Source organism: Tribolium castaneum, chromosome 1 (assembly GCF_031307605.1).
Source record: "Tribolium castaneum strain GA2 chromosome 1, icTriCast1.1, whole genome shotgun sequence".
Lineage (NCBI taxonomy): Eukaryota > Metazoa > Arthropoda > Insecta > Coleoptera > Tenebrionidae > Tribolium > Tribolium castaneum.
The window spans coordinates 31,122,482-31,149,565 of NC_087394.1; the positions used below are offsets into that span (position 1 = coordinate 31,122,482).

The 27,084-nt window shown below is 33.9% G+C and overlaps 5 protein-coding genes across 7 annotated transcripts; all 5 read right to left on the reverse strand.

The window, feature by feature from the left end:
• Positions 1-639: 639 nt before the first annotated feature.
• Positions 640-3,109, reverse strand: LOC100142504 (peptide transporter family 2). 2 transcript variants are annotated; one of them, XM_064355344.1, is made up of 8 exons: positions 2,983-3,109; positions 2,849-2,930; positions 2,302-2,802; positions 2,170-2,252; positions 1,176-2,120; positions 1,032-1,124; positions 891-983; positions 640-842 (listed from the first exon to the last, which is right to left on the reverse strand). In XM_064355344.1, the coding sequence occupies exons 1-8, from the start codon at positions 2,998-3,000 to the stop codon at positions 696-698; spliced, it is 1,962 nt and encodes a 653-aa protein (XP_064211414.1). In that variant the 5' UTR covers positions 3,001-3,109; the 3' UTR covers positions 640-695. The 2 variants fall into 2 exon arrangements, with proteins under 2 accessions (XP_064211414.1, XP_064211412.1); XM_064355342.1 differs by having other exon boundaries at positions 644-842; positions 891-1,124.
• Positions 3,110-3,844: 735 nt separating this feature from the next.
• Positions 3,845-6,457, reverse strand: LOC103312304 (peptide transporter family 1). Its single transcript, XM_008192625.3, has 7 exons — positions 6,337-6,457; positions 6,208-6,289; positions 5,661-6,158; positions 5,531-5,613; positions 4,538-5,482; positions 4,252-4,491; positions 3,845-4,031 (listed from the first exon to the last, which is right to left on the reverse strand). Exons 1-7 carry the CDS (start codon positions 6,352-6,354, stop codon positions 3,891-3,893), a joined length of 2,007 nt encoding a protein of 668 aa, XP_008190847.1. The 5' UTR covers positions 6,355-6,457; the 3' UTR covers positions 3,845-3,890.
• Positions 6,458-7,440: 983 nt separating this feature from the next.
• Positions 7,441-12,325, reverse strand: LOC661253 (peptide transporter family 1). The gene is made up of 7 exons (XM_967426.4): positions 11,972-12,325; positions 9,835-9,913; positions 9,231-9,734; positions 9,101-9,183; positions 8,106-9,053; positions 7,820-8,056; positions 7,441-7,771 (listed from the first exon to the last, which is right to left on the reverse strand). Exons 1-7 carry the CDS (start codon positions 11,993-11,995, stop codon positions 7,580-7,582), a joined length of 2,067 nt encoding a protein of 688 aa, XP_972519.1. The 5' UTR covers positions 11,996-12,325; the 3' UTR covers positions 7,441-7,579.
• Positions 12,326-12,992: 667 nt separating this feature from the next.
• On the reverse strand, positions 12,993-21,394 carry LOC661201 (peptide transporter family 1). 2 transcript variants are annotated; one of them, XM_015978049.2, is made up of 9 exons: positions 21,254-21,394; positions 17,214-17,305; positions 15,443-15,521; positions 14,890-15,393; positions 14,752-14,834; positions 13,971-14,701; positions 13,664-13,865; positions 13,378-13,614; positions 12,993-13,327 (listed from the first exon to the last, which is right to left on the reverse strand). In XM_015978049.2, the coding sequence occupies exons 1-9, from the start codon at positions 21,318-21,320 to the stop codon at positions 13,157-13,159; spliced, it is 2,166 nt and encodes a 721-aa protein (XP_015833535.1). In that variant the 5' UTR covers positions 21,321-21,394; the 3' UTR covers positions 12,993-13,156. The 2 variants fall into 2 exon arrangements, with proteins under 2 accessions (XP_015833535.1, XP_972470.2); XM_967377.5 differs by lacking the exon at positions 21,254-21,394 and adding an exon at positions 19,967-20,133.
• An 816-nt stretch (positions 21,395-22,210) lies between these two features.
• LOC661143 (peptide transporter family 1) lies at positions 22,211-26,979 on the reverse strand. The gene is made up of 13 exons (XM_015978050.2): positions 26,297-26,979; positions 26,167-26,245; positions 25,980-26,121; positions 24,487-24,573; positions 24,160-24,434; positions 24,031-24,113; positions 23,789-23,980; positions 23,251-23,733; positions 23,098-23,201; positions 22,792-23,053; positions 22,620-22,748; positions 22,468-22,575; positions 22,211-22,417 (listed from the first exon to the last, which is right to left on the reverse strand). The coding sequence occupies exons 1-13, from the start codon at positions 26,309-26,311 to the stop codon at positions 22,262-22,264; spliced, it is 2,115 nt and encodes a 704-aa protein (XP_015833536.1). The 5' UTR covers positions 26,312-26,979; the 3' UTR covers positions 22,211-22,261.
• Positions 26,980-27,084: the final 105 nt, after the last annotated feature.

Genomic DNA, 27,084 nt, shown 5'->3' on the forward strand with positions numbered 1-27,084 from the left:
TTATTTAAAAAGTTTGTGTTAAAATATCTGCAAAAGACGGTCAGTACTTGGGGCCCTGGTGGCCCAGTGGTATAAGCGCCACTTACGACGGGGGAGGTCGGGTGTTCGAACCCGGATCACGGCAACAATTTTTCTATGAAAAAAAGTGTAGAAAAGGTAAGTGAAACAACACGTATGCAAAAATAAGAGAGTGAGAGAACACATAGACGTATAAAAGTAAAGCAGAGCATAAAACTGACAGAAATAAGAAAATAATGCGGCAAAAGGTAAAAGTACGTAAAGGCGCAAAATTGTAAACGTAAGAGCACATCCTAATAAAGAGAAAATACTTTTTGTTTTGAGAGAAAAAGAGATGAACGTAAAGGTGAAACATAACTTCAAACTTTAGCGTTGAATCCTTAGATGACTTTTTTCTTAAATTATAAAAAGTTAAGTTGTTTCATTTTACGAATTTTTGTTTTATTTGTCCCAGCCTAACCATCAGAGGAAATAAATAATAAATCAAGGATAATGCAATCAAAAAAACTAAAACAACTTCCAAATTTACTGCGCCATAATAGTTAAGTATAGAATATAAAATTTATATTAAAATACATTAATATATTAATCTTTACGATGGGATCTTTAGGATGGGTGCATTAGAAATGAGTTGAATCAATTTTAAAATTTTAAAACTATTTATTATTTTTGAAATCCTACTCATCTTTGCTCTCGGTATCTTCAGTTAATATATTTTCTTCTTTACCGTACCGTTGATCCACATATCTATATCTAACTGCTAAGAAAATAAAAATTAATGTAAACAGCATCGTAAATCCCCCAAATGTAAAGTAATAATGCGACTAAAAATTCAAATTATAAATACCTAAAGATTTTTAATAGAAGAAAACCTGTTTAAGATGCATCAATTCTATCAGTATAACTATAATTCCTCCTACCCCTGTTGCCATCAATCCAATTGCAGTGATGGTGCATTTCAACGACTTAAAAGGCGTTTGTGTATATGCAAATTCTGAAATTGCTGGTGTTACCAAAACCCTGCTTATGGCGTGGAGCACACACTGGGGAATTTGCCACAAAATGTGTAACTGATGTGGTTTCCCAACTTCATAAAAGGTGACGTTCTGAAAGAAAAAAAGTTTTTCTTTACCCATTTTCAACCAATCGATCAATACCCCGACTTTATTATCCTGGAAATAAAGCAAAACTCTATAAATGCCACCACGAAAAAACCTTGCAGCGTCTTTAACACCTCCAATATCGTAAAAACCATAGTCAACCTTATGCACCGAATAATCCTGAGACGCAATTTTAATGACATGATCATTTGCACAACCATATTTGATTTTCTCGTCTGTTTTTCCCAAACTTCCAACTAAACTTCTGATTTTTGCATCACCATCCGCATCTTTTTCCAAATCTTCTTTAAAGGCTTGTAGACCATTTGTCGTGGTAAAATAACCCAAGCTCACTTCTTCGACCACAACAAATGGGCCGGTGGTGTTTGAAATTGTTTTATCACACCCAGAAATCGTATGCTTTAACTTCTTGGTACCTTTCACTTTGACTGAGATAAACTTGTATCCCATTGGATCAATTTGCACCTTATCTATGAAAGGAGGAGCGTCTATTTTAACTGCACAGTTAAGAGGGTTGTAAAATCTGATATGACATTCTCCTTGTCCTGGCAAATTTGGAACTTCGGCTTCTATTATTAAAGATAAAACGGCTGCTACGAACATAGTTACGGACGCAATAAAGGCACCACAGGCTATACGCTGAAGTGGTGTAACACGGATGTGGCATTTTGAACGTAAAAACAACACAATCAGACACAGTATTGGCGTAACAAGAATCACAGCTACATAATTCAGGAACCGAATTGTTGACGGGTTAAAAACTCTGCCTCCTTGTTCATTTCGCATAAAGTGTGACTGTGTGCTCCAACCAGTCATCGTAATAATAACAGTGGCCCCATGAAATTGAAGAACCGTAAAAATCACAACCACTTTTAAGGTATTTTTTGTTTGTCTCACAAACGACTCTCCATACGATTTTTTAGAGTAGTCCAACCAGTGCTCTTGTTTTTCTTTCGAAACGATTTTTTCCTTAACTCCGTTCTAAAACAAACCTGAACTCGGGTTTGAAAATACAAAACCGACTTGTTACCAGCATACACAACACCCAAAGGACGGTATTATACCTTTGTGGCTTGACACAGACGTACCAGCGTTTCGCCGCCACAAATACAACTTAAATCAATTACTTTAGTCGTGGTAATGCAAACAAAAACCTGGCTACTTAAGCTGATAATGATGCTAACAGTGGATAATAGAAACGCAGCTGAATAACAACTATCAGCCCCAAAGCAATGCATTTTTCGAAGATTTGGTGCTTCGTAAATGCCAATTGCTGCTCCCGTGTTCACAGCAACGTAAGCCAACAAAAAGAAATGTTCCAGGTGCTTGTGCTGTTCCGGTAACTTAAACTGGTCTCCTCCGAACGCAGCAATGCACGGTTTAATCACCCCCACACTCAGGGTAATCAAACCAAGGGAGAAGAAGAAAAGCGGTAGCGAAATGTCCTCTGAGAATTGGACAGCCGATCCTGACAACACCAATGTTCCGATTGTGTAAGCAATCAGGAAAAACACAATTGTGTAAAATTTTCCAATAAAACAGTCGGCAATTAATGCCCCCAGCAAGGGACAACAATAGTTAAAGCTGCGAAAGGCGTTATATACCATTTCAGCGTCGTCTTTACTGTACTTTGCGATATTCTCCAAGTAGGCATATAAAGCCGCTGAAAGGTGAGTTAGAAAGGGCTGGTGTGTTGAGGTGTGATTTACTTCGTATTCCTACCAAACACAGTTTTTTGAAGACTGTCATTGTAAGAATCGCAGCAATTTGCTGCTTCGGATATTTTTGTTTCTAAAAATAAAGGGACGCAAATTTTTGTACAAAAAAAAGTTTTGCTGAGTACCTCTTCAGTGTCACTCATTTTGCTTGAGGTAATAAGAAGTTAATATTTTTTTATCAGGTATTAGCTGTCGTAAATGACAATACGACGTTTACCTTGCTTACCTTACTTTACAGAGTTGGTATGACAACTTTCAATAAATAATTAAAGGTCGTTATAGTATAAAAAAAATAGGAGATCTGAATTAGGGTCTGCTTACCGGACGAAATTTATTTTTTATCAAATATAATATCCAAAGGAATGTATCGCAAATAAGTTGCTTAAAAAATATACTATTTAATTCAAAAAATAATTTTAAAAACTGAAAAAAAAATCTAAAAAAAATCTAGTCCTCTTTAAAAATGATTTCCTATTAACAATAAGTGTTCAAAAGAGAAATAAAATACTTTTGGCCATAAAGTAGATTCTTAGGAATAAAGAATGATTGTTATTGTTAATAGGAAATAATTTTCAAAAAGTAGTGAGTACAAGATTTTTATTCGATTTTCTTTCAATTTTTAAAATTATTTTTTGGATTAAATAAAGCAGTTACCGCATTTTAAAAGACGTTTTCTCATAGAGTCAGAGTGAAAGAATGTATACTGGAAAATAGTAGTACTTAAAACGGTTGTAAATTACTGCGGAAAATGGCTAAAATTTAACTTCTTTTAGCCCTTGAACATATTTTTTTAGGCAACCCATTTGCGATATATTCCTCTGGATTATTATATTTGATAAAAAATAAGTGATCTTAATTCAGATGTTAGATTATTATTAAAGAATAAAGTCTTTGAAGTTTTTTTAAAGCATGATAAATTCTTTTTTACGTGTTTTTCTTTGATCTGTTAGAAATGTTCTCGTTCTGGGTAAAAAAATAAGATCAAGCAACATTAGAGACGTTTATTATGGCTGTGATTATGTATAATATTTTATTATTCTTTGGTTTCGGGGTCGTCAATAATATCTTCTTCTTTGCCATACTGTCTATCCACGTATTTATATCTGATGGCTAATAAAACAAAGAAGATCCCAAACAGGGTAGTAGACACCCCAAAAGTAAAATAAAAATTTGACTAAAAATTGGTATTATAAGTTATAACCAATGAAAGTTAGTCAAAATATAGTAACAACGTTTTCTTTGTACACCATAAATTTTTACAACAGATAATGGTGTTTAAATCACACAATATAAGCTTGCCTGAGTGATTAGCTTGAAGGGTCTTTGCGGTTTGGGGTAATCATAATAAAAATATAATGGTGTACAAAGAAAACGTTGCTACAGTATAGACCAACCTGTTTACGAAACGCAATTGCCAGTTCGACAATCACGATAATAATTCCCCCCAGTCCTGTGGTCATAAGTGCAACAGCAGTGATGGTAGTTTTGAGAGACTTAAGCGGGGTTTGTGTGTACGCGAATTCAAAACTAGTTGGCAAAATCAAAATCTTGCTAATCGCAAGGATCGCACACTGAGGCAGTTGCCACAAAATGAACATTTTATTTGGTTCCCCAACTTCATGCACTGTAACGTTCTGAAAATCAGAACTTGTTAACTGACAACAAGCAATTGTACGACACCTTGACTTTATCTTGCTCAAGATAAATTAAAATTCTGTAAATCCCACCCTGGAAAAACCTAGCTGCCTTCTTAACACCTCCAATCTCGTAAAAACCATTGGCCACTTTATACCAGGAGTAATCCTTAGGTGCTATTGCAGTGCTATGTCCTTGTGAACAAATGTATTTGATTTTGTCATCTTTCTTGCCCGGATTTCCGACTAAACTTCGAATTTTCGGGCTTCCCTGGTTATGCTTTTGTAAATCTTCCTTGAAACCTTCTAATCCGTGTGTGGTAAAGAAATAGCCCAAGCTTTTTTCTTCGGTAACGACAAACGGACCGGTGGTTTTTGAAACTGTTTCGCCACACCCAGAAATCGTATGGGTTACTTTTTTGTCACCTTCCACTTTAACTGAGAGAAACTTGTACCCCATGGAATCAATTTGCACCTTGTCAATGAATGGGGGAGCGTCTATTTTAATGGCACAGTCAAGTGGGTTGTAAAATCTGATATGACATTCCCCTTTTCCTGGCAACTTTGGCTCTTCTGCTTCTATTCCTAGAGATATGAAAGCTGCCAAGAACATGGCTACTGATCCAATGAAAGCACCACAAGCTATACGGCGAAGGGGAGTAACAGTGAGGTGAAATTTCGTACGCAAAATGTACAACGCTAAACAAATTAGCGGAGTGAAGAAAACCACCAATAAATAATTGATAAATTGCATTGCACTTGGTCGGATCACAGTGTTGCCCATTTCCGAACGCATCAGCCGTCCTTGAGTACGCCAATTTTTTATAGCAATCATAATAGTGGACCCGGAAAATTGCAGAACCAAAAGTAGTATAATCACGTTCAACGAGGTTTTTGTTTGTCTCACAAGCGGCTTTCCGTAGGTTTTTTCGGAATAGTCCAACCAATGACTTAGTTTCTCTTTCGAAAGAACTTTTTCCTTAATCCCGTTCTACTAATAAATCATCTAAGAGCCGGAAAAGTGCAAAAATCAACTTACTAGAATGCACAATACCCAGAGAATCGTATTATTTTTTTGTGGCTGGACATAAGTGTACCATTGTTTACCCACCAGAAAAATAACTTAAAATAGAATTGTTAAAACAGAATTTTTTTTAAGTTGTTGTTACTTAGAGAAACAGTCAGAGTCATGGTTGGAAATCCAAGGGCCAGAGGGTAACAAGAATCAGTTTCGTTACAATGAACCTCTGCCAGTTTAGGTGTTACAAGCACAGCAAGTGCACCCCCAAGATGGAGGGCAGCGTAACCAAAGTAGAAGAAATGCTCCAAGTACAAGTGCTGCTCCGGCAGCTTAAACTGGTCGCCTCCGAACGCCCAGACGCATGGTTTCACTGCTCCCATGCCGAGAGCAATCAGCGAAAGGGCAAAAAAGCACAATGATAGCGCAAGACTGGACGAATTACTTGTAGAGCCCGAGATAAATATCATTCCAGCGAGATATATAGTCTGGAAAACCACAATCGTTTTGAATTTGCCAATCCAACAGTCACTGAACAATCCCCCAAGTAAAGGGAAGCTGTAGTTAAAGCTACGAAAGCCGGAGTAAATTAGCGATGCGTCTTCGTTGCTATAATCCATGATGTTCTCAAGGTAAGCCAACAGGCCGGCTGAAAAAATCATTTGAAAAGCATAACTTGGATGGTGGTGGTCACATGCTTCGGAGTCCCACCACACAGCATTTTCTAAACAGCATCATTAGAAGAATCGCCGCAATTGGCTTTTTCGGAAATTTGAGTTTCTAGAACCGGGGATTGAGTAAATTAGACGAGAAAAATTGGTTTTTACCTCTCCGGGACTCGGCATTTTTGCTAGCAAGAAGAAAAACCAACAACTTTTTGATTATGTGTTAGCATTTCAATGACGTAAAGTGACATTTTTTGTTTATATTTGGGGAGGTTGTTATGGCAATATAAAATTTTAAATAAATTATGGCGGCGGATTATGTTCTTTCGTCTCCAAAAAGAAGTTTTCAAATTATTTAGCAAGTATATTTTCTAGGTCAGGTCAGGTCAGGCCTCAAAGTTGCAACAGCTTTTTTAAGACTTAAAAAAAATTATTACTACTATTAGTAGACACTTTAGAACCAAAAGCTTATTAAAAATTAACTCATTGAAATAATTCGAAATCCCAAAAGGCTGTTTGATCAAAAGAATAAATGTTAATATAATTATTGCTATCAGGATTTATAAGGGAATTATTACAAGAAAAAAACTTATATTTCATTTTTTGGGCTTATTTTAATGATAAGCGAAATTTAAAATTTAAAATTGAATGTTTGTTTTTTATTCCTTTTCTTTAACCTTTATGTTAGTGTTTCTAGTTTTTAGTTTAAATGCTTCATGTTTATTTTATTTTCCGTGATTGAATGATTCACCTGTTGAAAATAACTGAATAATAATTATTTTTACTATTGTTATACTTTTTTGTAATCAGTACTTATGTTTTTGGAATGACAATTTAATTTCTTTTAAAATTAAAAATTAAAAATACGATAATCTTTTTTTAACTTATCGAATGATACTTTCCAAAAATATTAAAGACCGAAAGCTCACATTTTTATTAGTTTTTATCATTCTAAGTTAAAGATGTAAAGAAAGTGACAACCAAATGTTTGACTTAAAAGCATCCTTATTATAAAATTTTGATCCAGAAATGCAAAGTTATATTCATTTCATTTTAAAAAAATAAAAGTTTGTATTGTAGTGTAGATAATTTCTGATATGTTTGAAAATAATTTGTCGTTTCAGAAAAGAATATAAAAAAGTAAACACGTATTTTGAAAAAAGGAAACAAAAATAGCTCGGTAATACGTTAATATTTTGATATTGTTGTGGTATTTTTTATTTTCTCAAGGATAACAATCATTGGAGAAAGAAAAACACAAGTAGATATATTTAAATCATTTATTTATTTTTAGTATCTAGTAAAAATATACATATTTACACAAATTGCTCTCAAATAGTTCTGCATATCAATAAATTAATCATGAAGTACATATTCTACTCCACAGGAGCAATCTTCACTACCATTACGCATCACCATCACCATGTTTGAAGGCTGGATTTTCGATAGCATTACTTTCCTTCTTCTGCAAACTTTGATCCAGTTCCTCGTTATCACTGTTTTCCGTTTTCTTTATGTACTTGTACCTCATTGCCATAAAAGCAAAAATGATCATATCGACAACCATCAAGCCAGTGTATAGTAGAAAATCAGCAGACTAGAACCAATATTATACCACTTTTGACAAAAACGCTAAATTTATTACCTGTTTCTCAAATATTTTAGCTGATTCAATAATGACGATTATGAGATTACCAACGGCTGTGGTTAGAAGGAAGGCAGCTTGGAGAACCGATTTCATGGAAATTGGGGCTTGGGAATACGAAAACTCCAATCCGGTTATAGAGAACATTATTTCTCCCGCGGTGATAACGACATACTGGGGGATTAGCCACAAAATGTGGACGCTATTCGGTTGCGTAATTTCATAATATTCCACTTTCTACAATAAAACGTAAATACTGTGATCATAATTAACGAAGTTTGATCACCTGCACTTGATTTACGTCGTTCAGTGAAACCACAACTGTGTAAACCCCTCCAAGATAAAACCCCAATTCTTTGTTGTAATTTTCAAGCTTGTAAGTCCCTGGACTGATGGTGAACAACGAGTTGTTATGGGCACCCACAGTTAAACCTTCTTTCCCCGAATCCCAGTAAGTCAAGTTAAGATCGGGTTTTGAGGGATTCACCAAAGTTCGAATTTTCGGAAGCCCTTTCTCGTCTTTATCAATATTGTCCACAAGTTTGACGAACTCGTCTGGTAGCATGTAATAGAGCAGAGCTTCTTTTTCGGTGATGTTAAAGTTACTTCCGCTTGTGTAAGTAATAGAGTCGCATCCTGTTATTTTGAAATCATAAAGCTTGCTTCCTTGAACACCACTGATGTCTAACTTAGTATAACCCATCGATTTGATTTCCTGGTTGTCAATGTGCGGTAGCACGGTCAGTTTGGCATCGCACTGAAGGGGGTTGTAGATCCTGATCTGGGCGTTTCCTTCCGTTGGCAGTACGGGATAAGTGGCCTCCAAGGCAAAGGCAACTCCGGCGGAAATTGCAAACGAAGCCGCTGTTAACAACCCCCCACACACCATCCGCTGGAGCGGTGTTTTGAGCAAGTTGCATTTTGCAAGTGAGGGATACACCACGTAGGAGAACAAAGGGATAAACAGCAGGATCAGTAGAGGGTTGATCACTTGCATTTGGTCGGGTAAAATAGTGTAAAAACCGATATAGCCGTCCATTCTGGTGGCTTGGAAGGTCCAGCCGCTCCCTTGTTGGTCATACAGGGCCCAAAAAATGGGCAAGGGGATGAACAGGACCAGAACTTTCAACGTTACTTTGATATCGTTGACTAGGGTTTTACCGTATTTTGCTTCAGACCGGTCCAACCAGTGGTCGACTTTGTCACTGGAGTGGAACTTTTGCTTAATCCCGTGCTACAAAAACCAATTACACTTTTTATATTTCAATTTGTCAAACCTACTCCAATGCATTTCGATACTTGGACTACGACATTTCCTTCCGGTTCTCTGATTTTATACAAGGGTTTGCCAAGCACGAAAACAACTAAAATTTCGTTTAGTTACCATAAAATCAGTTTACACGTTTCGTACCTATTGACACAATCATCAGTATTCCCGGGATGGCAAACGCCAGAGGATAACAACTATCCTCGTCAAAGCAGTGCACATCCTCCCTCAAAACCGGCGTTAGAAACGTCGATATCAAGCTTCCAGCATTGATGGAGAAGTAGAACATTGAGAAGAAAGAGGCTAATTGGAGTTCTTGTTGGGGCAAAACAAACTGGTCTCCTCCAAACGCCGATACGCAGGGTTTGATTCCTCCAGTTCCCAGAGCGATAAGTAGCAGACCGATCATGGAAAAAGGTATTTGTGGTAGACCGATTGGTTCTGCTGAAGCTAAAGACAGGAGCACGTTTCCGCAAGCATATACGATCGAAACGTATAAAATCGTGCGGAATTTTCCGAGGAAACTATCCGAGAGAATGGCGCCGAAGATTGGAAAGAAGTAAACGAACATTGCGAAGGTGTGGTAGATGATTTTGGAGTCGCTTTCGGAGAAGAGGAGGATGTCGCGTAAGTACAAGCTGAGAATTGCTGGAAAAAAATTGAATCAGTTAACGATTCGAATATTATTTCGTCGGAAATTTTTAGAACTTGGTATTGAGTTTTGTTTTTTCTTTTTTTCGGTACTTACTTCGCATGCCATAGTAGCTGAACCTTTCGCAGAATTCATTGCTGACAATGAAGAATACTGATTTCGGGTATGGCACAGTCTAGAAAAAAACAAAATAAAGAAATGGACAACTAAACAACTAAAAATTTGTAAAATCCCGCAAATCCTTGAATCTTGTTAACTGGAATTGTTTGTTGTTATTGATGGTCAGACGAATGCACATTGTTGTAATCATAGTGAGACTGCAAGTTGCAGTCAAGGTTAGTGGCTTATTTATATATTATGGTTAATTTCCTAGTTGGGGTTTCAAAAGGGCACTATTTACAAAATGTATGCTGGTTCGAGTTAATTGTCGTAATATTTGCAACCTTATAAAAATACAATTAAATAAAAACCGGTCTTATAACTTATAAGGATACTCGCAAATTTGGATATAAAAAACTGGTCGTAGGTGGAAAATTTCTAGTAATTATTTCGAGAGTAAGAAAACAATTTAATCATGATCATGACACTTTATTTTATTTTGTCTATTTATTAATCCATACTTATGAGCAAATTGTCAGTAAAAAGCAATTTCTGTTTGTTCAAGATAATAAAAAAATGAAATAAATCGTATTCTTGTCCTCCTCTTCATTCCAAGAAGTATCTGAGTTGAATCTTAATTGTGCTTAGTATTAAAATCATGATTCGTGACGGCATGAATAAATTTATTTTGCCACCTGATGGAAAATGTTGTTCAAAAACACTGAACCATTCGACATTCGACAAAAGTGTGTGCAGATTAGTTTTAACACGGACAATTAACGATATCACAAGTAATGTTTTCTTTCTGTCCTCCAAGAAACGCGTAATTAGTGATCATTAGTAATTACTTTATAAATAAATACCGTTTAGCCATGACCGCTGGTTTTTGTTGTGTAACAGTTCCGGAGTGTTACTGCTCGCTTAACGCAAAATTAAATTTTTTAACAAATATTGAAAGTAAACGTAAATTGAATATGCATAAGGTTTACTGCCAAAAATCAACAAATACATTATTAATAAGGTATGCTAATTATGTAGTGACATATTGCTTTGTCAAGATTATTTATAAAATTGTACAAAGCATATGCGGGTATATTAATTTTTATAAGTGCATTGAAAGGCCAATGGGCTGAAGGCTGTACTGAACTGAAAGCAAATCAAATTTTTTCCTATGCATGGCAACACGATTTTAAATCTATAACTTTCAATAAGAATAAATTTCTATATTTATAAATAGTCTGGATTGTGTGGCATTATTCAATAAAATTAATGGTTTGTTATTTTAATTCTTATCAAAGCGGAAGGACTACAATAAGTCATTAATTACTGATTGCTAAAACATTGTAAATATGAGATAATTTATTACTAAATAGGACTTGCGAGTATAATTGAAGTAATAAAAATAAAATTTTATTTATTTATTAATTATTATTTTAATGACATTGTTCACTGAAATTAAAAATAAATGACAAAAAAAGTTTAAATAAAAATTCAGAAATTGTAAACGAAAAAAAATACAATGAACAAATAAGTTTACGCTTTTTTTAAAGATGAAGCTTTACTATTAATTTTTTCTTAGGTAATTAAGGTATTACATAAGTAAATAAATCTTTGTGTAAATAAAAATGTGTTTTATTTTGTTAGTAAACCAGTCAAGATTCTTTGAGGAGATAAAGTCGACTACAAGACCACAAAAATCTCTGTCGTCCTAATTCAAAAGTTTAAATAATTTCGCAACACATTGGAATTTAATTTTAAAGTTAATTACTTGCGGCAAACTTAATGATTTTATGCAACTTTTACTTTAAAAACAACTTTTTTGTTAATTTAATGTACAAAATAAGAATGTTTAATTAACAATAAATTTCGCAATAGATTCTGTCTGTGAAGATTTACTTTTATCACCTGTCTATTGTGTCAGAGGAATGTTAATAATTAAGGTAAATAAATAAAATAGCTCACTTCCGTCTAACGAGTGATTATTTTGATTTGTGTTAATGTTAACTGTGCGTAAAATATTAAAGTGCCTACCTATAAATCACTTAATTTGTCACCCAGTAACACACAGTGCAATAAACAAATTTCGGTGGAATAAAACGTAAATCTCATAATAATTAGCGCAGTTACTTTTTACCTTTTCTTCCTTGGTGAAGCCCATCTTAATCACAATGTTTTATCAAAAATCAATCACAGTTATTGAAGACTAACATCATAGCACTAGCTTATCATGATTCACTGGGAAACTGTTTCATCTAACGTTTTAAATTGTCAACATACTAGAAACATTTAGATTGAAATGTGTTTCAGTGTGTCAAACTTTCGTTCTGTTGAAGTGTACAACAATAAACGCGCACTGACAAACCGCGGCCGTCTAACAACAATGAATGAACCAAGAATGCGAATACTGCGATATGTAGTGACAGCTTGTAGTAATGGTAAATTGGTGAGGGAATTATCTGGTCGTTTTACCAGCGATGCTGAACCGCTTATACGAAAAATCTTGACGGTGGATAATTGAGATAATGACCGTAAGGTATGTAATTTATCGTCGAACGGAGAAGCTATGCAAGAAAAAGAATTTCAATGATCCAGTTTGTCCCAAAATGCAGCGCAAATTTTATCGCACGACAGTTTATTTGTTAAAAAAATGGTAATTGTCATTCACTAATGAAATTATTACTTTTTAATTGTTTATTTACAGTTGCTAAGCACTGTGTTACGAAATCGTACCGAACCAACAATAAAAAGTAGAAACAATTATAAAAGCGGATAAATTCCTATTTTGTCAAAAACATATTTTATTCATTGTATAAAAAGAATATAAATTCAAACAGTAAAATGTGCTAGGAAAAAAAGACAGGGTCGTCCAGTGAATAACAAAAATATGAAAACATAAAATGACGTAAAATGCAATTCGTTTAAAAACAGAAGAATAATAAGAGAATTTACTTTATGTTCTTTTTACAATGCGGTTTTGGTTGAAGAATAAATAAATGTACATACTTACATTTTTTGATCAGGTTTAGCGAAATCGTTTATTAAAACCGGAAAAATATGAAGCATTTTACATTTTAAAAATGATTTCTGTAGGTGATATTTACGAGAATACTGTTACTCGAAGCGCATTTTTTTCTTTGGGTTCAAGGTGGGTACTGTTAACGTCTTTCATTTATTTATTAAAATAATTTAAATTTTATATCTAACTGCAGTATACTACACGCATAGTTTACTGACATATTAAACGTAGTATTTACACGGTAATATAAATACTTAAATTAGTAATCACAAATTAGAGTATTGTCAATCCACAGGATTCAGATTAAAATTTAGTGTTTTCTTCCGATGATTTACTTAGTTTCTTTTCCGACTTGTTATCTTCTTCATTTTCCTTATCTTCACTTTTATCCACATATTTATAATTCCTAGCCATGAAAGCAAAAAGAATCATATCTAAGGCCATCAAGCCTGCGAAAAGGAAGAAATTGTACGACTGAAACAAACAAAATTAATGATAAAATTCCATCGTTTGCAAACTCCTACTTGTTTATCAAAAATTTTCGCCGATTCTATGATAACAATAATGAGATTTCCGAAAGCGCTAGTTAGAAGGAAGGCAGCTTGCAAAACTGACTTCATCGACTCTGGAGCTTGAGAATAGGAAAACTCGTAGCCGGTAATTGAAAACAGAATTTCGCCAGTTGTTATTATAACACATTGAGGCAGTTGCCAGAGGATGTGCAAATTGTTGTGTTCAGTAATCTCATATAGTTTCGATTTCTGTGAAAATAAATGAGTAAAAAAATAAATTAGCTGGGAACATTTCTACCGCAATTTTTCCTCCAGCGCCCAAGTACACCAGCATGGTGTAAACACCACCCAAGTTAAACTCATATTCGCTGTTACCAAATATGTAAGTTCCGGGATTTATGGACTGGAAGGAGACGTTACTGCTGTTGAACTTCAAGGCTTCCGCAGTTCCATCGTAGAAGGCCAAGGCGGTGTCGTTTTTTGGGTTGTACACCAGGATCCTGGAATGATGAAACAATGTAACAAACACAATGGCATTGTTCGTGTTTATCGTTTTTTGCGTTGTTGTGAGTAAACAACATTTTATCAAGATGGAAATTTTTCACCTTATTTTTGGAATTCCATCGTCCGGTTTGCTTATATCATCCACCGTTTCCCAAAATCCAGTCTCAGTGGCGTACAAGACGTAACCCTCTGCCTCACTGATGTTGAAACTATTGGAAAATGTTTGGTTGTCAAAAGTGACCTCATATTCCAGTTGTTTATCACCCGTCAGTTCGATCTGGGCGAACCCATAGCCCATTGGGTCGAGTGACGTAACGTTAACAGCAAAATTTTTAACATTGAGATTAAGAGTGGTGTTGTAAGGGTTGTAAATTCTCAACTGGCAGTTACCATCGGATGGTAAGTCAGCATCTCCACCTTCCACCGCCAACGAAATACATGCAGAGACTGCAAACGCGATCGCAGTCAAGAGCCCTCCATACACCATTCGCTGGAGCGGCGTTTTCAAGAAGTTTATTTTGGCGCAAGCGGGATAAACGACGTAGTTAAAAAGCGGGATAAAGACCAGGATCAGCAATGGGTTCACGACCTGCATTTGGTCGGGTAAAATGGTAAGGGCGCCCACCCTGCCATCCATCCTAGCCGCCTGGAACGTCCATCCGCTCCCTTGCTGGTCGTAACAAGCCCAGAAAATGGGCAGTGGGATGTAAATCACCAGCACTTTCAACGTCGCCTTGATATCTTCAATCAAACTGCGGTCGAACCGATCCTCAGAGTGGTCCAACCAGTGGTCAACTTTCTTGTCCGACTTCCAATTCTTCTTGGCTCCGTGCTAAAAACTCTTAGATAGGTACCTCCAAATTATTTGAAAGACCGTCATACCCAAATGCACTTGACCACTTGCACGAGAACATTGCCTTCGGGTTCCTTCATTTTGTACAACGGCATTCCAAAAAAGAAAATCACTAAAACAAACTCGCTTTTACCATCATCTTGCTAAAATGGCTTGGTGGTTCTTACAAACTGACAAAATCATGAGCACTCCAGGGATGGCGAAAGCGAGAGGATAGCAACTATTCTGTCCAAAGCAATGCACGTCTTCTCTCAAAATAGGTGTCAAAAAAGTCGATATCAAACTTCCGGCATTGATCATGAAATAAAACACCGAAAAATACGTCGCTATCTGAACTGCTTGTTGCGGAAGGACGAACTGGTCACCCCCGAAAGCTGCCACACATGGCTTTATGCCCCCGGTGCCCACCGCTATTAGAAATAGGGCGAGTAGGGAGAATGGTATTTTGGGTATACCCAAAGGTTCGGCCGATGATAACGCCAGCAGGATATTTCCAGTCGCATAGATTATAGAAACATATAAGATTGTTTTAAACTTTCCCAACCAATTGTCAGAAATAATGGCCCCAAGCAAAGGAAAGAAATAGGCAAGCATTGTAAAAGTATGGTAGATAACCGTGGAATCTCCCTCAGTAAAATCTAAAATGTCCCTGAGGTAGAGACTGAGAATTGCTGGAAAATAATAAATTGTACCAAAACTTCTAGACTTTGTGGCACTTACTTCGCATGCCATAGTAGCTGAACCTCTCACAAAATTCATTACTTATGATAAAAAATACAGACTTGGGGTAAGGAATACGCTGAAAAATAGCAAGTTAGAGGTGTAATCCAGTGCGGAAAGTTTGTGACTTATACAATACCTGAATGTGTGTGTGCGTGTTTTGTGTGTGTCTAAAAAGCTTGGTTGAAGCAAAGTTTGAAAGATTGTTAGCAAGAAAGAGAAAGCCAAGATAAAAGCAATTTTTAATTTTTTGGCAAGTGAAATTATTATTATTATTATTATTATTATTATTATTATTATTTTAATTTAAAGAAGTAAAAATTTTCCATCATTGATATTGGATAAAGCACCCAAGTGATGAAATGCAATTCACTTATTGACCAAGTAAGGTTACGATTACAAAATATGCATGAATGTAAATTTTCATGGCAAAATTTCCATTTAGTTAAACAAATTGCTTTTGTACACTCACTGTTGATATCGTAAATCAGGGTCAAGCTGATAAAAAAAATAAAAACATCGTACTTGTCGAAGGTACAGTACCGAGATCTTTCGTAATGTTTGTGCAATAGCAGAAAGAGGAAAAGAAGGAGAAAGCCAAAAGAGTATAGTTACCAGTTTCGAAAAATGGGCGTATGGGTCTATAAACTTTAAAAAAAATTCTAATTTTTTTTGTGAATTTGCATACGCCCATCTTTAGGAAACGGCCTCTAAAGCTATTGAGTTAGAATGAAGAGATTAGTTTTTGGTAAATGACAGTTAACCCGCTACCAATAAGTTCAATTACATACTTACATTTTTATTATTTAGTGAAAAAAAATTTTTGAGCAGCCTTTTATACTTACATTTTTATGAAATGATACGCTTTATTGAGGACCTTGTTCCAAGCACAAAAACACATCCAATAATTGTACTGAGGGATCATAATTACCACGAAAGTATAAAATATAAAAAATGTTTTACTTATAAAATATCTTACGTTCCACTAAATACAACAGAACCGTTTATTTTTTAAATAAGTCAGCCAATGAATGCTTATTGTAAATGGTCCACCCTAACTTAAAGATTTACTAAGCAGGTTAAAAGGTTGTAAGAAAAATACGAAAATACAGCAGCTTCAAATATTTTGACTTTGTTGGTATTTTTTATTTTACTCACCTAACACCTCATCAATTATTTTAATCATGTAATAAGATAAGGAATTTTAGATACAGTTAGAAAAAATAACACTTTCTTTCAATGTTTTCAACAAATTCTAGTTTTTTAATATTGCACTTGTTTTAAAATTTAAGTCAGTAGAGATTAAGCAAAAAAAAACAAGTGTAAAAGTAAGACAAAATCTCTAGTTCAGTATTATAATTGTCCTGAGGATGTCGGCTTGGTTGGTGAAACACCTATCGACATTTCATAATAAATATTTGTTGGAATATTGTCTTTTACTTATTATTTTTCTTGTAACATACGTCTAAATACACTGTAACTTTTCTTAAATGTTTTTTATTAAACACCATTTTCATTGTAACCTACTTTTTCCGGTTTTGCAAATGCGCTCTGAATAACATAAGCAGAAATGTTATTAGACGAGTATTTCTCCGATATAGGTAGATTTTGTAATAATTTTGTGATTTATAAATATTATTTATTAGAATCAAGCAGAACGCAATATTAATGTACGATTTTTTAAAGTTGTATGTTTGTTTTAAAGATATTTAATTCATTCTTGTGTTGTGTGTTGTGTATTTTTTGTGTGAATGCATTTTGGTGGTCTTACCTCTAGCTGAGCTTCTCCAGCATCGCCGTCCGTAATTTTGGGTTTTTCTTCGCCATTACTGGCGTGGCCGTTTTCTGGCGTGTCATGCGTTTCTGCAAAATCAGGATAATTAAGTACAGTTATAATGATTGAGGAAAAGCAAGTACGTCAGGTGTCTATCTTCAAAAAATAAAAACACCATAAAACTTTATTGATGCAAGTCTGTAATCCCCCTATACTTAACGCTTGCTTCGTTAATTTGATATTTTATCAAGCAGTGATTATCGAGGATTTAGCATGTACTTTTTTACGTCAGTAATTTGTTATATTTTGGGTAGAATGTTTGTGTTCGATAAGAAGGATCATTATTAAACATTTATTAAGTTTGTAAAAACTTCTAATCCAGACACAGCGCAAACATTTTTTTATGTTAAGTCTACTACGCCACGAGAATTTTGCTTTTTGGCGCAGCTCTGATAACGGATAATAGGGTTTATAACCGATAAATGCCAAACTAAAATTTATTAAGTAATTTGTATTTAGTTTTCACGGATGATGTAACTCTGCGGCCTCGTAACAAATTTTGTAATAAATTTTTGTGTTCACATTTATTGTTCCCACACAGGAAATGAGTCCTCAATGGATGAAACGCTTTCAACAATTTTTTCAAGTTCTAAGATAAAAATTAAGTGAATCAGAGCTTAAACTGGATCGCTGAACCAAGAGTGAATTAATCTTGGCTAAAATGGCTAAATTAGATAAGGCGGAGACAACAATAAAATACAAAACCATGAAGGATTATTATTTAATGGTTAATTTGAGAAATTTGGAGCAAGGTTGTAAGATTTAATTGTGATGGTTATTTTCATTCGGTGACAATAAATGAAATCAATGCTTTGGTAAAAGAGTTACAATTAGCTGTGACACACTTTTTGGCTATTGTGACGTAGGTGCGTTAATAGTTGTCCGTTTTGGAAATCTTCATGTTTGTTTTAACCCAATAATATTTGTAATTTATATGTAGGCGAAATTCCAATTTGTTTTTATTTTTTGCAAACTTTCACTTGTAAACATTATGTCAATAACCTTAATCCTTGAAAGTGTCTTTCATAATTTGTATAACAGGTCCATAAACGCCACACAATTTCTTTTAATCAGTTTTTAAGAGCAACGTCCTAATGCAATTTTGCGAAGGTGTTGTTACTCATTTTCTCATTATGCATAAAGGTGGTACCTATGACTTGTTTTGAACGTCAGGAATCCAAAAAGGGGAAAATGACTTTGCGTTAAAACGTAAAGTTTAGATAAAGTTTTATTATCTTCGATAAAATTATAACAAAGATTTTATATCAGACTTAAGTGGGTGTAAAACATTTATGTCGAAATAATTTTTTATTTCAAAGAAACAAGAGTGTGTACAGCTAAAACAAATATTTTTTGGAAGAGAGTATTGAATTTATCATCAACAACAGTGATAATCAGTAGTGGACATTAATCGAAAAAAACAATAAGTATTAGATAAACAATATTAAATGGAGGTAAAAACAAAAATTTATTTATGAAAAAAATCATAATGAATGGGGCCAGTAGATGATTTATTAGTAATTTGAGTGAAAATCAGCTGTTTTTATCATCGCACTTTCATAGTTAGATGTTATGTTATTCAAGTCTATTCGATTCTTGATAATATTTGATTTTAATCAGAAGACTATATCTATTAAATGGGGTCACCTGTGGATTTGATGTCATGGAAAATTCATCTCATCAAAGTTAGAATCAATTCGTCAATTTAAATTTCTTATTTTCTAAAATGTTTCAATTTGAAAAAAAAAATTTTGTTAGTTGAAATGATATTACAAGATTGCCACAGCTATTTGTGTGGCAATTAAATTAATCACATGCATAACTGCAGGAAGATTTTTTGAATTTAAATTTAGAGCTCTAATTTACGAAATAAATACGTTTCTTTGTGTAAACATGTATGTCAGTATGTCACGTTATGTTTATTACTTATTACAATTTTCTTCGAGAATTAGCAAATTAAAAAAGTATTCATGCAATCAGTCCATAACTTTTTGATTTTTTTTAATTTCTAAGTTCAGTACGTACTTGTACTTATCATTAAGTATCTATTATCGAAACAATTATTTAATTTCAATTTGCTGAAATAAGGCGAAAGTGTTGCCAAATATCTTCAAGAGTCTCCAAAGTGCAGCTAGATATGTAAGCTTATATAAAATTGCATCAGTTGTTTTGATGAAGAACGGCGTATTTTATGTGGTCTTAATTTGAATAAATATAATATATTTTTTCCTAAAAATGCCTTTTTTGGTAAATTTGATGACATAAATTATAGTTTCTTTGAAAGAAAGAGAATTTAGATCTCCCTAATTCTTACAGCAGTATTAAACATACGAGCTTTTATACTTAGGTGATAAAACAGTACGTGAGATCAAAAACTAAATATTTATTATGGGTTTAAAAATTCTTGAAAGATAAGAGAATTAAACGTAATCTGTATAAAAATTTATAATAAATGTGTTTTACTTGCATTCACAGCTTCATTATTTAATTAGCGCATGTATAACAAAAGATAAAATTTGGGAAAATTAAAGTTACTAAGAATTTTTGGAGTGAATGAAAGCAAAAAATAAATTTATTGCAAATTCATCAGTTTTTAAACAAAAAATATATATTAAAATATACATTAATCGTTTGTTAATTTAATAATGAAGGTGAAAAACTCGTAAAATGTAAATAAGCGTTGTAATTACCTGTGCTCATGGTTTTGGGTCTAGAAGTCAGCACACTTTAGCACAATTTTGAATGTCTTTTTCACACAAAATCTGAGCTTCGACTAATAGAAAATGATCTTATTTCTGTAACAATTATATATCGTTCATCGACAATAGGCTTATCTATGAGATAGAACAATCACTAAGTGATGTTGAAAATTGATTTGAAATACATTGTTCTCATACCTCAATATCGATAAGACCACGGTTGTTTTTTAATTATGTGTTATCATTAAGCAGGCCACTTAATTACTTCTTCATGAGTGATAATCATTTCCGTTATTTTTCGAAAGATGAGGCTCATCAATTTTAGGCGTTCCCTCGTAAATAATAATAAAGTTTTCGTTGTTGGATAATTAATTCATTATTTTTAAACAGCTCTTAGTTAAAATATCTCTTTCGTGCGCGTAATGTCGAGAATAAGTTAGGTATTAATAAATAAAAAAATATTATTATTATTTTTTTGATAACCTGAACCATATATTTATTTAAAAAAAATCCGTACAGAAAAAAAATAAATTTATATGTATGAGTTCATTAATGCTGCATTGTCTAAATTATTCTTTATTGACTCAGATAGGTGTGTACCTGTTTTCTTTTAATAAAATTATTCCAGTAGCACCTACATACTTACAAATTTTTTTATCAAATAATCCAAGGGTTAATAGCATCTTGAAAAGTCACAATGTAATAATGATACATTCAGCATAAGTATTTTATTATTGTGATTTTACATTCACAATATTTGTGCTAATCTCAAAACAAAAATGATTGTGTTACTATTGTTCATATTTCTTATTCAATTTATATTACATATCTCATTCAATAGTTTTAAAACTCGATAAGTAGGTACTCCTACTTAGAATTTACCTTTAATACAAGTTTTCTGAATAATTAAAATGCCTTTTATTAATAACTTATACAAACTTATTTTATATAAGACAAATTAGCTACAAAAAAATTAAGGCAAGAATGCGGAATTTTTACTATTATATTTATAAGTACTACCTACCTACAAAATTTTCTAAAAAATCTATTAGTTATTATCGTTTATCATTAAATTTTACTATCTTTGCAATGAAAAATCCCATCTACAGTTTGTTGTAAAATTCTCTCATTTGAGTATTAAGGTCGTTAAAGATATCTAGAAAAATATTATTCAGTACTGTACGAGCTAGTATATTTTTAATAAAAAAATTATCTAATAGTGTGTTCCACAGAACCTTAAAGATACTAAAATAGGAAACTCAGTTGTCTAAAACAAACCTGATTTGGACGACGTCTCTGCCAACTCAAATTCTTCAGGATCACTTGTGCTAACTTGCTGGTACATGATTGCTAATTACAAGTGAATTATTGAAAATGACACTATAGTGGAGTACGATGTTACAGTATATCGCAAATCTTGATAAAAATTATGTTAAATAATTTTCTGTTATCATTATTTGCTTTATTTTATCAGAAAACTTTTCTCTTTGCGGATAAATTTTTGCATAAATAAGTAGTTATTGATACAGGTATCTCAGTATGTGCCTACTCATAAGTTGAAGTCACGGTAACGAATATTTACCTACAAATGGAATAACAATGTTCCACCTTAAAAACTGACACATATGATAAGATAAGATCCTTTTCAACGCAGCACCAAAACTCGAAATTTTAAAGATAGTAATCTTTGTTTTTTGGAAATAACGAAACTTAGGATTTATCCACCAAATTCTAAAGAAAAAGTCTTGTATAGGAAAACTATTTCAGTTAGGCCGATCAGTTTGGACCATGCTGTATACATAAACACGATTAAATAATTAACAATGATAAATATCCATATGGAAATAATGATGTTATCTGTTCAAAATGTACAAGTGTACAATAGTTTCCTTTTTATCCCACTTGTGATGAGATTAGGCACAAATGAATCACATAGCCGTCTGCATTTGCCGAAAAATGAAAAAGGGAAATGTTTCCCAAAAATAAAATAGCGTTGGTTGGAACACTTGTTTGTATTTAGCAAATTTTTGTTTTACTACCCCAAGTCGTATATTTTAAGGAAAACAACAAATGCTGATAAAATATATCATTTTGATGACAAAACTGTCTAGGGGTCTCAGAGGAAGTTGTCACATTATGAAAAATTGCATCATCCCACGAAAATAAAACACACGGAAGCATACTTTAATCACAATGTTTTTAGATAAGTTTTTGGTAATCAATCAATAACCAAACAAAGAGTAACATTTTATTGCAGTTTTGTAACAATATTTTTAACCTTCTAGACTATGGCGCATTTGAAATAAGAGGTAACTGTTCTTGGTTTCCAAAATTCACAGAACTGTCTGCCTCCAACTGCACAAATCGGTAGTGCGATGCCATTTCAATAAATATCATCATATCGGCTACCATAACTACAGCAAAGAGGAAAAATTCTTGTGCCTGTAATAAAACCAATTATTTTTTTATAATTAATTTTTGTCAATCTTTACCTGACTTTTAAACAAATTTGCTTGCGTAATTAGTATCACTAAGAAATTTCCTACAGCCACCGATAAATACCACCCGGCTATAGTAACAGTCTTCATGCTTTTCGGGGCCTGAAAAATTACTTTAAACTTTGACCAAGAAACATAAGAAATACTTGAGTAAACGAAAATTCCAAACCCGAAACTCCAAACAAAATTTCTGCCACCGAAATGAGGAAATACTGTGGTAGCAACCACAAAATATTGATGGTGTTTGGTGCCGACATTATGTACAATTTAAAAAACTAAAAGGAGGTGTTTAAACGTGTCAAATGTACCAAAGTTCACCTCAATCTTCATATTTCGTTCTCTTATTACAAGAGAGTAAACCCCTCCCAAATCTAAGCCAAAACTTTCCGCATGAAGTATGGGAATTTCTTTGGACGCAACAACGCAATCGTACACTCCTTGGGGCAACTCCATGTAAGCCGAATCAGCCAAAAACGAAGAATTGGAGCTGTGGACAAAGTAAACATCCTTCAGACCAGCCTGGTTTCGCAACGAAACCGTTATGTCATGTAAAAGTATGGAACTTTTGATGTACGCAACTCTGAAATCACAACTGTATCAAGTCGAACAAAAAATCAGGAAAACCTTATTCGTGGCTTGCCACTGAGCGACTTCTGGTAATCAACCGGATCAGTGATGAACGACTGCACCTTATTCTCCACGTTTATCCCAATCAGAACCGTGTCCGTCTTGCAAAAATCTCATTCGAGAATTTACTACAAGTTGGAAGCAACTCACTTGCATTTCTAAGGCCGCCACTTCCAAATTGTGCCTATGCCGCCCTAGATAAATAGTGCCGCAAGTTTCCGACGCCTCCACCAGCAGCGTATACTTGGTGAAATTATCGCACAGGATGTTCTCAAACTTGTGCACTCCACTTGACTCAATCCTTTGAACCCCATTGAACGGATTATCCACTTTGACACCGCACGGCAACGTGTTGATGATGTTAATCGAAGCGTGTTTTTCTTCAGGTTGTTTGGGGTAAGTAGTTTCCAGGACTAGCTCCAGAACCCCGGCTGACAAAAAAGCTGCGCTTGCAAAAAGCCCCCCAATTGCCATTCTGTGTAGGGCGTTTTCCATAACGTGCAATTTCGCAAACCAGGGATTTACCACTTTATCGAAAATCGGGATTAGGATTAGGACCATTGCTGGGTTCACCACTTGCATTTGGTCTGGGACTATTTGAATGCCTAGAACGTTACCGTCCATGTGAGACGCCTAGAGTGAACTAATTCGTTCATTTTTAAGTCTTTGCAACGTGTAGCGAGTTTACTTGAAAGGTCCAGCGAGATCCCTGTTGGTCGAACAACGACCAGAAGATCGGCAGAGGGACGTATAAAAACAAAACGGCGAAGACGATTTTCATGTCGCGGATTAACTTTGCACTGTATTTGTCTCGAGCTGCGTGTAGCCAATGTTTTGTGGGGTTTTTGTTCCCCGATTTGCAACGTTTGGCTAAAGCGTACTAAGTCAATGTCATTTTTAAATAATTTTTCTACCCAATGGAATTCTCACCATTGTGCAGTTGAAAAACTGGAGCATTATATTTTCTTTCGGCGTTTTTAGTCTGTACCAAGGTTTACCCAAAATAAAAAGCACTGTAATAATTACTTTAGGTGTGTGGTAACGCTAGTGTTAACTCACGCAGTGATAACACCATCAAAGCTGCCGGGAAACCAAAACCTAAAGCGTAACAAGTGTCGTCGCCAAAGCAAGACACCCATTTCCTCAAAATGGGAGTTAGAATCATTCCCACAAATCCCCCTAAATTGATGGTGAAATAAAACAGTGAGAAAAAGTGTTGGAGAAGGTCCTTCTGGTCGGGTAGGCGGAACTGGTCGCCTCCAAAAGCGGCCACACAAGGTTTAATACCTCCGGTTCCTACTGATATGAGAAACAAACCAACGGCTGATAAAGTGCTAAAATAATTGCAATCTTAAAAGGATCGCATTAATGATAAAACGTTTTTACATGGAAGAGATATCTAAGAGGGGCACAGCCCCCATGCACATCAGGATGTTCCCAATTAAATATACCACCGAAAAATATAGAATCGTGCTGAAAAATGCAAAATAATGACTCGAAAATTTTATTTCGTTCGGTAATTTTGTGAAATATTGTAAGTTTTCCGACACTTTACGTGTTGACACTATTCATGTCGCGTGTCTAAAACATCCTCTTTATGCAACTCATTACATATTTCATATTTTCCTTCCTTAATAATGTGCCACCTGAGAATTTATTTAATGATGAATGGCAGTTATCTTAATGAATGACTTTAATCTGATAAGTTAGATACCGATCATAATTTAAAATTATCAATAATGCATTATTTCTCAAAGGGATAGAAAATTAGTAGTCTTAATTTATTGTAAATGGAATTATCAATAGCTATGTTTAATTTTCCGTTTTTTCTTAAAAGTTTTCAAGCCTTGGATCAGTGTCCTCGATGGTAAGACATATAAGAAGGAAAATGCTTATTTATTAATAAGTTTTTCGAAAGAAAATGATACTTGAAATCGCAACTTGACGTTTTCGTTTGTAATTATTTAAATAATTCTGCCGCTTTTGCAAGTACGACTTTAAATTTTTTTTACAAAAGAGGTAGGACATTTTGATCTTACGGGATTTTTTCAAAATAAATAAAAATAAATGATTCAATTTTTATTTAATGTATTTTGCGGCAAAAGAGTGTTTAGGAGAGGAATTGAAGTAATTCATTGTATTCCAAAGTAAATTTTGGAAACATTCTCTTATAGATGATAACATTGATAACATAAAATACTAACGCACTACAACTGTTGAATATTTTTTGAAGAGTATTTTTCTAGTTTCTGGTAGTTTAGAAAATGCAAATCGGTGAGTAAATTGATTAGCAATATTTTTTTTTATCTTTATAACTTCTACTGTCCCGTCCGTTATCACAAACATAAAATGTTGTTCCTATTTCTTATGTTATTAAACTAAGCCAAGCATTTTTAATTTGCACTGTTTAATTTTAATAATGTTAAAGTATTTAATAATTAAAATCTGTCTGAATAAATTTTTAGAGCTATTTTTACACACAAGATTTTTTAGTCCCGTCCATCTTGTGTAAATTGATCAGAAATCGTTACACATTCCCTTATTGTTCTATTTCGTGGATTCAAACGTTTTAACATGAACCACCTTTTACTTCAAAAATAGTTGCTGGAACTAGTGCCTCTTAAATTAACAGAATTTTATAAAAATAAAAATGTGAAACATTTTCGTGTCCCGTCCGTCATAACTTTGTATATCTTTTTTCTGTACGAATTACAAATTTTACGAATATGGCTGTGATTGTAAGTCCGTTAAAAAGGAATGGCTGTACGAATAAATTAATTATTTAATCGTACTTGAATAAATTACTGAAAAAATATTTTATGAAAGCACAGCAACATAACGAGTTAATAAATGTGGAAGTTGTCACGACATTTCTGTACCTATATCTCCCCAAAATGCTGTCGGCACAGACCGCCCCAGCCAAGGGCACGATATAACACACCATAATGAAGACGTGGTAGATGACCGTGGAACAATTTTCGGAAAAAAGCAGCTCATTCCTGAGATAAATCGACAGAATGGCTAAAACAGGTCGTTTGGTTGGTTGTGAATTGACTTGCTACGTACTTCGGAGGCCACAAAAAGAGAATCTTTCGCAGAATTCAGTGGCGATTATGCAAAACACAGCTGTGGGATAGGAGCTTTCCTAAAATGGGATTGTAAGGATAATTGGGAAGAAGAGAAAGAGCAGACTCACAAAATTCATTTTCATTGTGTCACAGTGCTGTCAGAATGAGAGAAGTGGAGACATTTTGTTGATGTTTTTATTACAACTTATAAAATCTACATACATTTTACACTGCAAGTATGTTACATTATTGCCCACAGAAAGCTTTTGCAAATGAATTTTTAATGAAACTTACTGTGCTGTTTAGTTTACAACTTATGTTTAGAAGAATAAAAATTTTGTGTAAATTCGTTCGATAATTTTGAGTCGAGTTCTTCTAAATATAAATGTATGAACGTTATACTAATACTTTGTGTTACATATGGACCATCAATATTTTTTTGTGTTTACTCGTTTATATCACAACATTTATAATGTATATAGTATAAGAATACATATTTCCATTTAGAATACCGCTTATCCTCTTAAGCAGAGGGATAAATCAAGAAAACACTACAGTATTCGTAAGACAGATCATGGGTTTTGGTAACTAGTCCCGGTTCATGCCTGAAAAGTCCCAGTCTGCCTCACAAATTGCTAAATAAGAACAGTTTTACAAAAATAAAACGCACACTGAACACATTCATATTACAAATAGAGTATTTTACACTTTTACATTTAATTTTATAAAGTCTGGACATTTATTACATTTAGTTAAATACATCATAAGATTTTCACTGCTTTTCAATAACGCTAAGTAGTGGTCCAGCGCCATAATAAAAAAACGATAAGTGGAAGATCTTCAAATCCCCAATTCGATGTCCATCACAATTTGTAAGAAAATGAAAAAAATCATCGCAACGCCTAAACCTTTGTCA